This window comes from Mesoplodon mirus (assembly GCF_964341445.2).
Source record: "Mesoplodon mirus genome assembly, chromosome: 9".
Classification (NCBI taxonomy): Eukaryota; Metazoa; Chordata; class Mammalia; order Artiodactyla; family Ziphiidae; genus Mesoplodon; species Mesoplodon mirus.
Window position 1 is genome coordinate 35,142,024 of NC_138985.1, and position 14,411 is coordinate 35,156,434.

A 14,411-nucleotide genomic window follows, 5' to 3' on the forward strand; every position below is an offset into this window, starting at 1 on the left:
GTACCCCTTCTCAGGTGCTCATCCTGAAAGATCTGTTGATGATGCTATCAACCTATGCCTTCTTGAAACTCTAGCTTCTACAATGCCGTACTACTGAGTGTTCCTCTCTAACTCATTACAGTTCTCTTTCTGTCTACATCACTGACTTCTCTTCTATTACTTTCTCCCAAGACTTTTTCCCAGGCAATTTCCATTAGTTCTTTACTGGCAGGGCTGGTAAACCCATAGCATATACAGCATTACTCACCTCTACACCTCCCGTGATCGTGGTCAACGCCACTGATTAACCACAGCACTTTTCCCGAATAAACACAGAATGATAGATGATGTGTCATAATTTAGTCAGTCTTAGATTTGAGGAAATACGATACATACCTGGTTTGTGGTTGCATATGTACTTATCTGATCTCCCCTATTAGACTCTAAGCTGCTTGAGGGTAAGGCTCATGTCTTCTTTTGTTGTTGTTTTTTTTTCTCCCTCAATACTAAAAACAATGCCTTGCAAATGCCGTAATATTCATTAAATATTCAGGAAATGAATGAAACATAGGAAAATTAGTCATCAACTAAAGAAAGCTAAATATCCTAAATTATGATAAGCACATGTTAAAATAAATATTAATTTGTCCCTTGAGTCTCATTAATAGTTACACTATCTTTTCTCACAATCTACTCAATATTTATTATGGTTTTTCATAGTTTTAATTTGACACCAAGTGACTAAATTTATGAAAGAAATATTTAATATAAACTTGATAAGTAAATAGAAAATCTGTTATTTAATCTCTAAAACTTATTAGATTATCAACAAACACACTAACATCATTTTATAGTAATTTTTGTATATCTCTATTACTTATTTCTCATAAAAAATAGTCTATACTGATTTTAATAAATGACTATCTTAGATAATGCACTACATGATTTCACTTGAATATACAACTTTGCTTAATGCATTTAAAATAACAACCCTTTAAAATGTTTCCTTGGTTGTGTCTATACAGATAAGGCTGAATCTCAACCTGATATAAATTTTGTCAATTTATTTCTGATTCTGATGACATACTTTGATTGTCTGTTATGTCTTATAATGACTCTATACATAACCAAGTTAGGATGGCTAGCATGCTTTGCATAGGAATTTATAGATCAATGAAGAAAAACCAGATTAAATAAATATGCTCTATATTGGATTCTGTCTTCATCATTTACAGCAAGTTGGACATAAATGCTAATTGTTTATAACTACAATTGTCTGATCTGCCATGGTAGATCCGAACTTTAAAAACTAAATTTTATAATAATAATAATATTTTCCAAATTAAAGAATTTTGCTGGAGATTAACATCCCCTCGTTTTAAGCCATTGATATTTTCTTTTCTTAAATGTAAAATGCAAGAAAGCTACTTTGGGGTCTAGCATTATTCACATTATTGACTGTAACAATAGTTATACAAACAGCTTACTTCTATTCTGTATGAAATATTCATTGGAAAGTTTTTAAAAGACTGTATATACCGATGCTTTTTTCTTTTTTTACATGGAGTATATTTTGAAAGAACGTTTTCAACAAAATATTTGCGGTTGTAGAAATACAACTTGACTGTTTCTAGTTTAGTTTTTCTCTTAACCATGAATGGATATTAAGTTGTAGACTTCAAGCTGATGGTCATAAATAGTAAGCAATATAAATTACCTACCTATAAATTACCTACCTAGATTATACCTCAAATGAGATTTTTCAAAATTAATTGGAGTTATATAGAATACATCTGAAAAACATCCTGTTGTCTATAACCTAGAGTTTGAGTTCAGAGAAAGCGCAAAAATTTGAAATCAGTTAAATTTGCTTTGTTTACATGCTACTAAATAGCCTGTTGGAATGTTATACTTTTCAAAGTTGTTTTAGTATCATTCAAACACAGATATAGTATATATTTGGTTAATTTTTATTTTAAAAATCCCTAATATTTCATGAGTTTATAATGTCATGAGTTATGTAATTGGGAAGAATATTTTCTATTTTTCTTAATTACCCAAGGAATCCAAGATTTCAAAAGAAAAGCAGACCACTGTTCACCAGAAGAAAAGTGATATGCTTATGAGATATAAACTCAAAGAAAATAGATAACATTTTTAAACATACATCTTTTAAAGATAATCACTACAATTCACACACATAATATTACATATGTAATTCAGTTTGTTATAGTTTTTGTTTGTAGAATTCTATATCAACATGATTTTTATGACTAAATTTCTTGTCTGCTTAATTTAAAAATACATTTTAACTCAATTTGATTTTGTGTAAATTTCATTGTAATTGTTTACTTCTCTGGTGTCATCGTTACATATTTCATAATTTTGTATGCTGCATGATGTCTCATCCAAATTAGTTTAAATAATTTTCTGGAGATTAACATGTTTTTAAGCTGATGATATTTCCAAATACTTGCCAAATTGTATTTGATAAGTATTCTTTGATGTGTCTTGATATTTTATCAAAACAAGTTTTCATAGTCTTTGATGACTATGAGTACACATCATCCAAACATATAAATGAGAAATAAAAATTTGGTTATTTTTACATGGTTGTACGTAAATGACTGCTGTATTTTGGAATATCTAGAAACATCTGTATGGCTGGAACCATGTTGGCAAAACATCTGTGATGAATAAATCAATTTGTCAAATTCTCTCCAGGTATATGTTCATCATGCACACACAGATTTTACGTATTTAGTTATGTGACTGACCTGTTAGTTTTTGTTTTATTTTGCTATTATATGGATACAATTATTGAAGAGCCTTTTTATTCTTCTGCAGCAGCCATTGTATATATATACTTATATACACATATAATGTGTGTTAAATGTGGATTGTGAAAAAATAAAAAAAATAAATGTTTCTGCATTATATAACTTACTTAACTACGTAGATTGATTCAAACAATCGGCTAAATAAAAAAAAACACACAGAGTGTTTTATTTAATTGGCTGGTTATCAATAAAAAATGGTTAATCCAATAGCCTGTAGAGAATAAAACAAATCAGGAAGTGACTAGTCTCTTGGAATTTCACTAGAAAAAGCAGTCTCTCCTCCTTCAGATCCAGTGATTACCTTAGTCCTGATCAAACCTACATTTGAACTTCTAAAATCATATTGGTGTCTAGCTATAGAAGAAAGAAAATCCTTTTCATGAAAACATATTTCCTGTAAGTCCTCAGGGAAAATGTTAGATTTAAAATAAGAGATGTTCATGTTAACTTAGTGCTTTGCAATCTCTAAAGCCATGAAGTAATACATTTTTATGTGACGAGAAGTATTTTATTTTTAGGACTCAAACCACACCTACATTCAAATGTATTCCACAGAGGGGGGAAAAAAAAAGAACCAAGTGTCATGGGTCCTCTTGGCATGGGCAAGACTTCACATCTCTGTACCTGTCCAAACTTGTCTTCTAATTTAGACTTGGTCTAAGTCATTTTCTAAAATCCTTATGCTTCTATATGATTAAACAAAGAAAATTACCATAAACCAGTTTTTAGTTAAGTATGTACTTGCCATAAATCTCTTGTTCAATATGAAAAACTAGTAATGACAATTTAGGGCAAAAAAAATGGAATAATGCAAAAAGCAAAGCCATGGAAAAGGCTAACTGAACACACAAGGAAGGCTTCAGCTCAAATAGCTAAATTCACAAAAGCAGTGTACAAATTTCCAATTTTAAAATCTAAACAATGCTTCATACATATTGACAAGCATGTGGATAATACTGTTATTTACTGTCAAAACCATATTTAGTACTAAGCTTTCTAGTATGTAATGCAAAATGTACAAGCTTGTCAATTATTACATTCATAATGAGAGAGATTAAAATACAAACCTTTTATTTAAGTAGAATTATAAAACTCTACATTATGTTAACATTAGGGACTTATTTGAAAGTTCTCAAAAGGAGAAGATTCTCTGAATTAACGAACACCAATCTCACAAAATGATATAAATAATTTTCTATTACAGAGTCTAGCAGAATAGTACTTAATGGCTCAAAACCTTATTCATTTCACAAACTGAAAGAAACTAATAACTTTAAAAATGCCTTTTAAAAAAATAAAAGAAACATACAATGAAAATATTTCCAACTATAGATTTAAAGGATGACCATATTTTATTGACACAATTGTTTGGTAATGGTTTTGGAAAAGTGGACACCAAACAAATCAAGCAGACAACCAAGAAACAACAGTAAAAGAATAAACTAAAAAGAAATAAAGAAGAGCATGCTACAAAATCTACACACAAGATAAAATTTCCATTTACAAGAAATAAAATTGAAGTAAACATGCAAAAGACGCACCAAGAAAAGTAGAATACGTCCTTGGAGAAGGAAAATTAAACATGCAGAAACACAAGAGTTTGAGTTTTGAGAGTAACAAGGTAGTTTGAGGCCCAATTTACCTTCACTGTCTGACATGGCATGTTGGAAGTCATCCATGATGAAAGCTATGTCACGATCGTAACCTCGTGTCCGTGATTCTTCTCTCATGTGTTGTTGAACTTCAGGCAATGAGTGACTTGATCCAAACTGATCCCTGGTGTCTGCAGATATTGGTGGCAGGGGTCCAGCTGCAGCCCTGGCCATTCCCATTGGCTGGCCAACAGGACTGAGTGGACTTTCCTCTTCAGAATTCTGGGCCACAATTGGTATTCTTCCTCTACTCTGGCTAATCGGCAAACTGGTAGGCTTAGTTCTGCCAGAGGGTGATGCATGACTAAAGGAAACATCTAGAGCTTCCACCTCTTGAGCTTTCAGTCTTAGAGAAGAGCTGGAAGAATCTCTTTTAATTGATAAATCAAGCCCGTAGACAGAGGAAGGTCTGGAAGAAGGTCTGGACCTGCTGCCACTGCTGTATGGCTTATCTGCTTCATCCTGCAGAGCTGACCGTATGGTATTTCCTAATGTGCCCAGCCCTGTGCCAAGAGATGATCCCAAAAATTTGTGTTGGTCTGTAATATTTTTTCTGAGGCCAAAAGTGATATCATCTTGAAGAAGCCTTGCCCTGGAAGAAATGCCACCAATAGATGAACTGCTAGAAGTCATATAGCTCGAATAATCAGGTTCAAGGTCTCTACTTTCTTGAATAGGTGAAAACTTGGACATTTTAGGATCAATTAGTGATTTCTTATGCTTTGACTGCTTTTGATAAAGTATGGCTGCTGGTAGTTGTTTTGCTGCTTGTTTTTCAAGTGTGAGTCTACTAATGCTATACTTTTCAGATTTTGGAAAATGTCTATAGCTAGTATCGGCATGGTAATAATGGGAAAGACCAGCGAGGTGATCTAAGCTCTCTGCCCCTCTACGGAATTCTTGTTTAATCTGATGTTTCAGAAGCTTTAACTCATAAGGATCCTCCATTGGGTCTTCCTCTGCTTTCACATAACTATGCAATCTGGAAGAAGTCTGCAGAGGTGCTAGGAAATCTGTCACTTCTTGAGACCTACGTGTCTCAGTGGTTCGAAGGAGACGGTCTGCTTTTGACAGATCTTTTTCATGAAGGCTAAATGCAGTGCTTAAAGCAGCTGTTCCTTTTGTAATATCTCCAATGTCATCAATTAAGACATAATTTCGTGGAGTATGATGGTCAATATCTGCATAGAAAGAGTCTGCCGATATGCTTGATATTGGGCTGCTTGCCATGCTACTTCTTTCCTCCAATCCTATTCTCAAGTCTAAGCTGTTGTACTTACTACCAAGGTGGGAAACAGCGTATGTATTATCAGTAGAAACAGGCGCTATCATCAGGGGTTGGTTGCGAATCACCTCATAGTTTGAAGTTATCTTGGGCTCCAAATATAACGCAGTTTGCCGGGGCTTTTGTTGTATCACCATCATCTGTGATGGTAACTGATAAGCAGGTTGTGGTGTTGGGGTAGGTTGAGCTTGAGGTGTGAAGGACATCGTTGCCACAGCTTGGAAGGTTGGCTGAGTCTGATAAGGTGAAACTTCCTGATGGTACAGAGTCTGTTGCTGAAAGTGGGATTGTTGGGTGTATGGGGTGGGTGCTTGGGTAGGAAGAGCAGGGGAAGAGTATTGGTATTGGGTATAAGGACTTGTAGGAGGAACTAGCTGAGATTCTGTTTGGGTTTGTGGTGGTATAAACTGGCTGAACTCAGTTTGGGGAGCAGTTCTCGGTCGCTCTATGCCATGCTGACTTTCGATTCGGGTTGGTCTGGTGCTGCTGACCTCACTGTCAGACATGTAATCACGATCCTCAGCTACTCCCTGGAGGTAGGCTCGCTCTCTCTTTTCTCTCTCCTTTAACAACGCCTCTTTCCTCCTGTTAATCCCCATTTCCAGGTACCGTAACTTGGCATCAATCTCCTTCTCTTCCTCATCAAGTTCTGCTTGTTTCTTTCTAAGCTTTGCAGATTCCCTCTCCACAAGATCGAGCTCTCTGTCTATATCCTGGAGAATCTTGGCTCGTGCCATCGTATTGGTTCTGCAGATCCTTCTCCTGGAAACTGTGCCCACGGTGCTGTATGTTGACTGAGTTCCCGTGGAGGTCTCCTCGGGAGGTGGGTTTGGCAGAGTTCTCTTCACTTTTTTCTGGGTGCCAGAGGGTGCCGTGGTTTGAGAACCTTTTGTCTGTAATTAAGTAAACAAAATACAGTACTTTATCATCAAGGAAAAAAAGTAAAAGGTCAAAAAGAACATAATTTACATTTAAATAAAAGTGAGTTCATATATGTTTTAGCTATGAGTGCATAATAAAATTAAAATTCTACACATAATTTCAAGTATTAGTCACAAATGCAGTTAACTGAAAAATAATTTTCCTCTTCTTGGTAAACTGATTATTTATTATTACAACTTTGTAACATTAGAAGTGAATTCTGAAATCAAGCACAGAGTACACTGCTAGGCAAGATTATATTTTAGTTAGACTCTTAGGAGAACTCTTAAAAACTCAATTTCCATCCTATTTAATATACATAATATTACTTACTGAAGGTATGCCCAGAGTATTTGTGTTAACTACCTAAAGTTTAAGTTATATTTGTTGAAGATGGTCATTGTCCTGTTGAATTGTTTGCTTCCATCTTCCCATTCCTACTTTCACGCCCTGAAGTGACTGTAATTCTTATTCCAATCATGAAATGTTTTGAAATGAAATCCTCTCATTCGCTCTCTTTTTTTCCCCAAGAGTTATCTGAACCAACTTCCTATTTAATCTTTCAATATTTTTCTGACTATTTGAATTTTCTATTTTCTTTCAATGCTATTATTCTTTAGTAATTTCAGCTTCTTCTTAATGCTTTAGTAACTTCTACATGAAGCGAAAGGAAATGACTACAATTCAAAAACTCATTAAAATCTTTAAAAAAATCAGATAAAGTTTATCAGTGAGCTGTCAGATATTTTCAATTTTATTTGGTTAATTTGTCACAAACTTGCATTCTAAGAATCACTGGTCTTGAGAATCATAAATTTTAGAATATCAGAACATGAGAGATCATTTTGACTATAATTAAAATAAGCTGATATACTCAAAGTTACCCAACAATGTAGCAGCATATTCACAACTGGATCTCAGGCCTCTGCCTTCTAGTTGCATATTCTTTACTTTTTTCTTCTTACTAATAATACAAAGACCTTAATTCTTCCCTTTTTCCCAATCACCAAAAATTGAGGACCCCAAAATAACAAAAAGAATATGGGAATTATGTCTAATTAATTATATCATATTTGTCCAAGGCCCTGTACTTTTTTTTTTTTTTTTTTTTTTTTTTTTTGCGGTACGCGGGCCTCTCACTGTTGTGGCCTCTCCCATTGCAGAGCACAGGCTCCGGATGCGCAGGCTCAGCGGCCATAGCTCACGGGTCCAGCCACTCCGCAGCATGTGGGATCTTCCCGGACCGGGGCAAGAACCTGTGTCCCCTGCATTGACAGGCGGACTCTCAACCCCTGCGCCACCAGGGAAGCCCAAGACCCTCTACTTTTATTGCCTTTTTACTACTCCCAAATTTGTTACCTTGGTGTTTTTTTATCTGTTTTCTGTTATTTTTCTGCTCCATTTATCAACCTAATTGTTTAATAGAAATCAGAATCAGAAGCACTATCCTACAGATCAATTGAGGTTTATGTGTATTTCTGAAATTTTAAATATCTGAATGCAAATTCACAATGAATAAATGTTGTGAGTTTGTAAAATATGGCAGAGTGATTTTGAAATCGTAGCTTATCCTCACAGAGAAATCTCAAGGAATATGGGGAATTGGAACCACAAAAGCAGCTGTTTGGCATGTTATTTATTCTCTCTCACCCTCAATTATTTTCATCGTATTTAATACTCACAATCAAGTCATAGGGTTGTTATGAAGAACAAATGAGACCTTTGTGTAAAATATTTAGTACTCATTGTAGGCATCCATTAAGTATTATTTCCTTGTAAAATCCCCTTATTTCCACAGAAAACTGTGGAAATTGGTAAATTCATATACCAAATATTTAAAAAAAACTGTTTTTTTGAATAAATGAATGCACATGTTATTATGATTTTTAATAACTGACCATAATAAAATAGTAATAAAATTAAAATTAAAATCTTACAACTACTTAATAATTTTCCAAAATACTAACATATATATGTCTTCTGTTTTTAAAGTTTTTTCACAATAATCTTTTCAGTTCTCTGAATATAATGGAGCTCAATAGGAGGCTGAATTTAATGACTGTTTCTTTTCCTAGACTAGCATTTGGAAGATTTGGTATATGCATTAAGTTTTCAAATTTAAGATGTTCATGTGTACTACATGACTGTGGTTGTGAAATTGTTTGAGAAAGAGTGTTTAAGTGTATTACTCTGAAAGTGTAATAGCATTGCATAATATGAAGACATTTGAAAAGTCTTACGTTAAAAGAATTCTCCTCCCTACCAAAGGAGGTTAAAAACGTGCACGAATTAATGTAACACTAAAAGCTGATCCTAGCAGAGAGAAAACACACAGAACAGAGAAGGTAACAACGGAATGGAGTAAATAGAGAGAATGAAAGAAATTTCTGGGTTGGACACACACATTTTGAAAATTAATTAAAAAAAAACAACTGAAGGCATCCATTAAATGGGTGCATATATTTGTTGAATGAAAGAATGAAGAAATGAAAGGGTAAAAGAAGAACTTGTGATTTTCTGGTGTGTTACTATTTTTAAAAATTCTGAATCAAGAAGTGAATTTCCGAGAATTCACTGTGTGGAATGAGAGGAAACATACGAAAACACAGGAAAGATAAAACTACGAGGATCTGTAAAAAAGACTATAGTATTAAGAGTAATGGTTATAATGAACTGGAAACTGATAGTAGTTCTTACTCTTTATTGCTCACACATTTATGCAATTTCTCTTAACTTTATGTTTACAAGTTTATAGTTCTCACTTGAGGGAGTGTGCTTAGTCATGCTCATTTTTTTGCAGTTTTATAAAATCCTAGGTTAAAGAAACATTCCAGGTATTAGGGATTTCTAATTATCTTTCAGGGTTGCAAATATTTAATGATCCATGACTTATGCTTATTAATATTTTGTGTGCCACGGATGTGAGTCATGGAAACAAGTGACAAAGTTGGTTGGTAGAAGCTAGATACTTACTCAGTTAGTCTAGCTAACTACTCAGTCTCCACAAATCGAAATAGCTTTGCTGTTCTTTCTTGATAACAAAGTTGGAGACTCATCAAGGTCTCAGCTATATTCTTCCCAAATGACAGAAAGTGTAACACTGATTGAAAGCTTAGTGTCTCAGGCCAGACTTAGAGTTTCAATCCTGGCTCTGCCTTTACCAGCTGTGAGACCTTTAGTAAACTGCTTAAACTCCCCGGGCCTCAGTTTTTGTATATGTAGAAGAGGTCAATATTTATTGTTACATTATTGGTTTGGCTAAGGAGTAAATCAGTTAAAACAAGAATCTAGATTAGTTATAATCCAGAGGACAGACAGAAATATAGTAGAGAATTTAAAGTGATGTATTGCCAACTTATAATTTAAAAAGAACAGCCTTTTGAGACAATAAATAACTTCAAAACTGACTATTTAATTCTAATCTAAACAATATAATGTAAAATAAGAGTAGAGAACCCCAAAAGAGAGAACTGAAACATAACCTCTTAAAGATCATCTATATATAATTGCTTAGAAAAGATCAAGAGATGTATAAAAGAAAGTTTATCATCATTAAAGCTGATGTAGTTGGAGGCCATGATTAGAGATGACAACAACAATCTAGAAAAATCTCGGTGTTTAGTAAGATTTTCTTTCCTTGATGACTAGCTTGGTAAAAGTTTTCAGACAGATCTGGTGCTCTTAATCTGAAAAATAATCATACTAAGTAACTGTAAAATATTTTAAAATAGCTGTGCAAATAACAGACCAAGGGAAAAGAACAGAAAGTCCTAAGAATAGAATGGAGGTTGAGGAAGACTGGAAGAATATCTAATTTCAATTGCAATACCTAGGAGGTAACAATGTTAAGAAGCAAACAAGCTCCAGCATAAGTTTTGCTGTCCAAAGGTTTTTTTTTTTTTTTTCATATTTATTGGAGTATAATTGCTTTACAATGTTGTGTTAGTTTCTGCTGTATAACAAAGTGAATCAGCTATATATATACATATAACCCCATATCCCCTCACTCTTGCGTCTCCCTCCCACCCTCCCTATCCCACGCCTCTAGGTGGTCACAAAGCACCGAGCTGATCTCCCTGTGCTATGCGGCTGCTTCCCACTAGCTATCTATTTTACGTTTGGTAGTGTATATATGTCCATGCCACTCTCTCACTTTGTCACAGCTTACCCTTCCCCCTCCCCATATCCTCAAGTCCATTCTCTAGTAGGTCTGTGTCTTTAATCCTGTCTTACCCCTAAATTCTTCATGACATACTTTTTTTTTTCTTAACAAAGTTATTTTAAACAACATTCTCCTTGGGGGAATCCACTTATACCACGTATCTTATAAAGGAAATAAATTTTTCCTTGCTCTGAGGTGTCAGGGTTATTAATAAAAAGAACAATAGCTAAAGTATATGGATACACTATCGTGAGGACTTTAAATATACATATCTGCATTATCTCACTGTTAAAATAATCTAAGCTTAATCTAAGAATGAGAAAAGTTGAACAAGCAAAAATAGATGCTAGACCAAAATTATTAATCGATTGCTATATATAATAAATATGGCAAAATTCAATTTATTTATTTATTCCAGGAGTTTGCTTAGTATAATTCTAAAATGTATTTTTCTGGATAATAAAGGCACAGAGCTAAGAGGTAAGAGACAGAATGAACACAAACCTTATTCTCAAAAAACTCATGAATCAGGAATATTTTTTAGGATGTTTTATGAAGAAACTACCTCAGCCTTTTGCTAAATAGCTCTTGTGTCACTATCAGAGATACTCTTCTAAATCACTGTATCACTAGAGAGACTTTGGAATGTATCTTTCATTTTATAAATATAGAAAGCCATACCTGCTACTGGAAATCAATGTTCATCATGATAATATCTTCAATTTTTAAGTTTGTTCTTTCAATTAAACAGGAATGATTTTTATGAAGTCCCTGTACTTCTAGAAAATGAGAAATGTAGATTCACTTCCAAACAGTATAATTCCACATAGATTTATAGATAAATAAGATACTTTGATACAGATAAATATATAATTTTCTAGAGAAAACATAACCTCTTAAAGATCATCTATATAAAAAGTCAGAAGGTGAATTGAGGAGTATATAAAGAGTGTATTGGGACCCAGAATAAGAAGGATTTACTTTCATCTTGGGCAAGGAAAGATGGATTAAGACATAGCAGAAACCCTTGGTATTGAAGAAGGGACTGGACTGAAATAGGAGAATAGTTTCTATGTGGAGGGAATAGTATAAAATGTAAATTTCCGAGAAACACCCAGGATTATCTGGTTTAACTTCAGCCTGGTGATGCATTAATATCTGTGAGATGGAAACACATACAGAGTGGGGTTCTATGCAAACAGAAAAAGGAAAAATGGAGAAGCAAATAATACAATTTAAATGTAAAATAGATTACATATATATAATTTATATGTAAAATATATACTATATATGTTATAATTAAATATGTATTATATATATAATATATAAAGCCCTTGAAATCTGTATATTAAAATCTCCACTCATTCCTTTTCCTTTTCTTTCTTTCTTTTTTTTTTTTTTTTTTTTTTTTTTTACAGATGGAAAAGGCAACCCGGGTTATTACATAGTGGTCAAATTTACTCCAATACCACGTGAAGTACCAGGACAAACCATCAAACTGTAAATGTGCAATCATTGGCAATGACTTGCAATACAGTGCACTGGGTAGCAAGCACTGTGGCTTCATCAAAGAGAAAACTGTGACAGCCCAATTTAATTTCCTTCAATGATAATGTGGCAGTCCACACAGATAACATAGAAACTGAAAATACAATCTTGCAGGGCTTCAGCAAAACATTTTACATTGTCCCTTGACACAGTCGCCAACAAAGTTTTGGACTTAAGAATGGAAAGTGTTCATATAATTTGCCAGGGACCTGCATGCAGACTATGACTATTCATGGTCCAGCATCAATGTAAGTAACTAAAGTTTCTTAACCTTGGCACTATTGACATTTTTCCCAGATGATTCTATGTTGGGGTTGGGATGGCTGTTTTGTGCATTGTAGGATGTTTAGTGGAAACTCTGGCCTCTACCCACCAGATAACATCAGCATATCCTACCCCAGTCCTGTCAGTCAAAAATGCCACTATGCACTGTCAAATAGCTCTAGGGGGAGAGGGAGGCAAAACAGTCACTGGTTGAAAACAACTGATGTCAGAGGATATACAAGATGATGTCTTCAGAAAGAGATCACTGATCTACTGTCATTTAGCTTACGTATTGATGAAGAGACTGCTAGTATTTGTATGTCACAGTGCCTTAGTCTGAATGGACAAGACAGGGACTTCGATGATGTCTTGAAAAAGAGAGCTCTTGGGATAAAGGGTGAAAGAAAAAGAGATATTACAGGCTATGGTAACAATCTGAGCAACTTAATAAAATGTATTAATTTGTCTTGTTATAAATTTGTTTTATGATCCTAAAATTAATCCCTGTATTTGATAGGATAATTCTTACCTTTTGGATTAACATGAACTAATATGCAGAAGATAGTCAACCAAGTTTTAAAAAACACAGTTTTATTAGAGAACAGGAAGAAAAAAATAGATGCCTACAACTGTAAGAATGTCTCTTCAGTGCAGAAGATTAATCTTTCTAGCTTAACCTCATAAAAATCTTGTGAAATTTTCCACAGCTGCAATAACTATGGAAAAATCAGAGGATAAGGAATTGCCAGTCTGATTGAAAAATTATGTAAATGTTAGATCTTTGTTAAAAGTTGCTTTTTACTCTGAGTTCAAAAGAAGGATCAATGGTGTAATTAAAAAGGGATTACAAACTTAGGGGGAAATGACAGGTATTTAGTTTGAGAAATTAATTACCAGAATCACTAAGGGAGATCAAGTGGATAGCTAACCTCAATTTTAAAATTGAGAAATCCTTGCCAACTTAAAAATAATTTAAGAGAAAAGAATCGAAACAGTAACCATAAAAACCAAAAACACCTATCTGATAGCTCAGTGAAAAAATGTGAGAACATGCTTATTGTTTACTGTACTGACTACTGAGATTATGAGTAAGACATGGTACCTGCCCTTCAATTGTACAGTATGAATACAGAACTGGAGGACAGAAAATGCTCTCAGAGTCATCTGTCTCACCTTACTGGGAGTTCTCCTAATTCAGGGCCTGCATTCACTTTGAATATGAGAGTTAAGTCTTTGTCTTGGTAAGAACACTACTACTCATACATACTATGTGCTCTCTGATATTTTTACTTCTGCTCTGTACCTGGTCATTCCTTCTTTTTAGGATATAAACATTACCTGTCTATAAAGATCTATGCCTCTTAGTATTAGGCAAGTAGATGAAATGTCTAGGATATTTTCCCCTTCAAACAAGACAGCTCTTTAAAATATATGAACATTGGGGCTTCCCTGGTGGCGCAGTGGTTGAGAGTCCACCTGCCGATGCAGGGGACACGGGTTCGTGCCCCAATCCCGGAAGATCCCACATGCCGCGGAGCGGCTGGGCCCGCACGTCCAGAGCCTGTGCTCCGCAACGGGAGAGGCCACAGTAGTGAGAGGCCCACATACCGCAAAAATAAATAAATAAATAAATAAATAAATAAATAAATAAATAAATAAATAAATAAAATATATGAACATTGGTTAGCATACTCCTTTAACTTTGGAAAGTTAGGATGGAGGATGAGGATGAAGCTGTAAGAGAAACACAAGGCTGCAAG

General features: G+C 34.3%; 1 protein-coding gene across 1 annotated transcript in view; it reads right to left on the minus strand.

Moving 5' to 3' along the window:
- PCLO (piccolo presynaptic cytomatrix protein) overlaps window positions 1–14,411 on the minus strand; it is a 387,719-nt gene that overhangs the window by 159,951 nt on the left and 213,357 nt on the right. Inside the window, exon 7 of the mRNA XM_082632322.1 lies at window positions 4,462–6,649. Coding sequence (XP_082488448.1) covers window positions 4,462–6,649 — 2,188 coding nt within the window. The remainder of the gene's footprint in view (window positions 1–4,461; window positions 6,650–14,411) is intronic.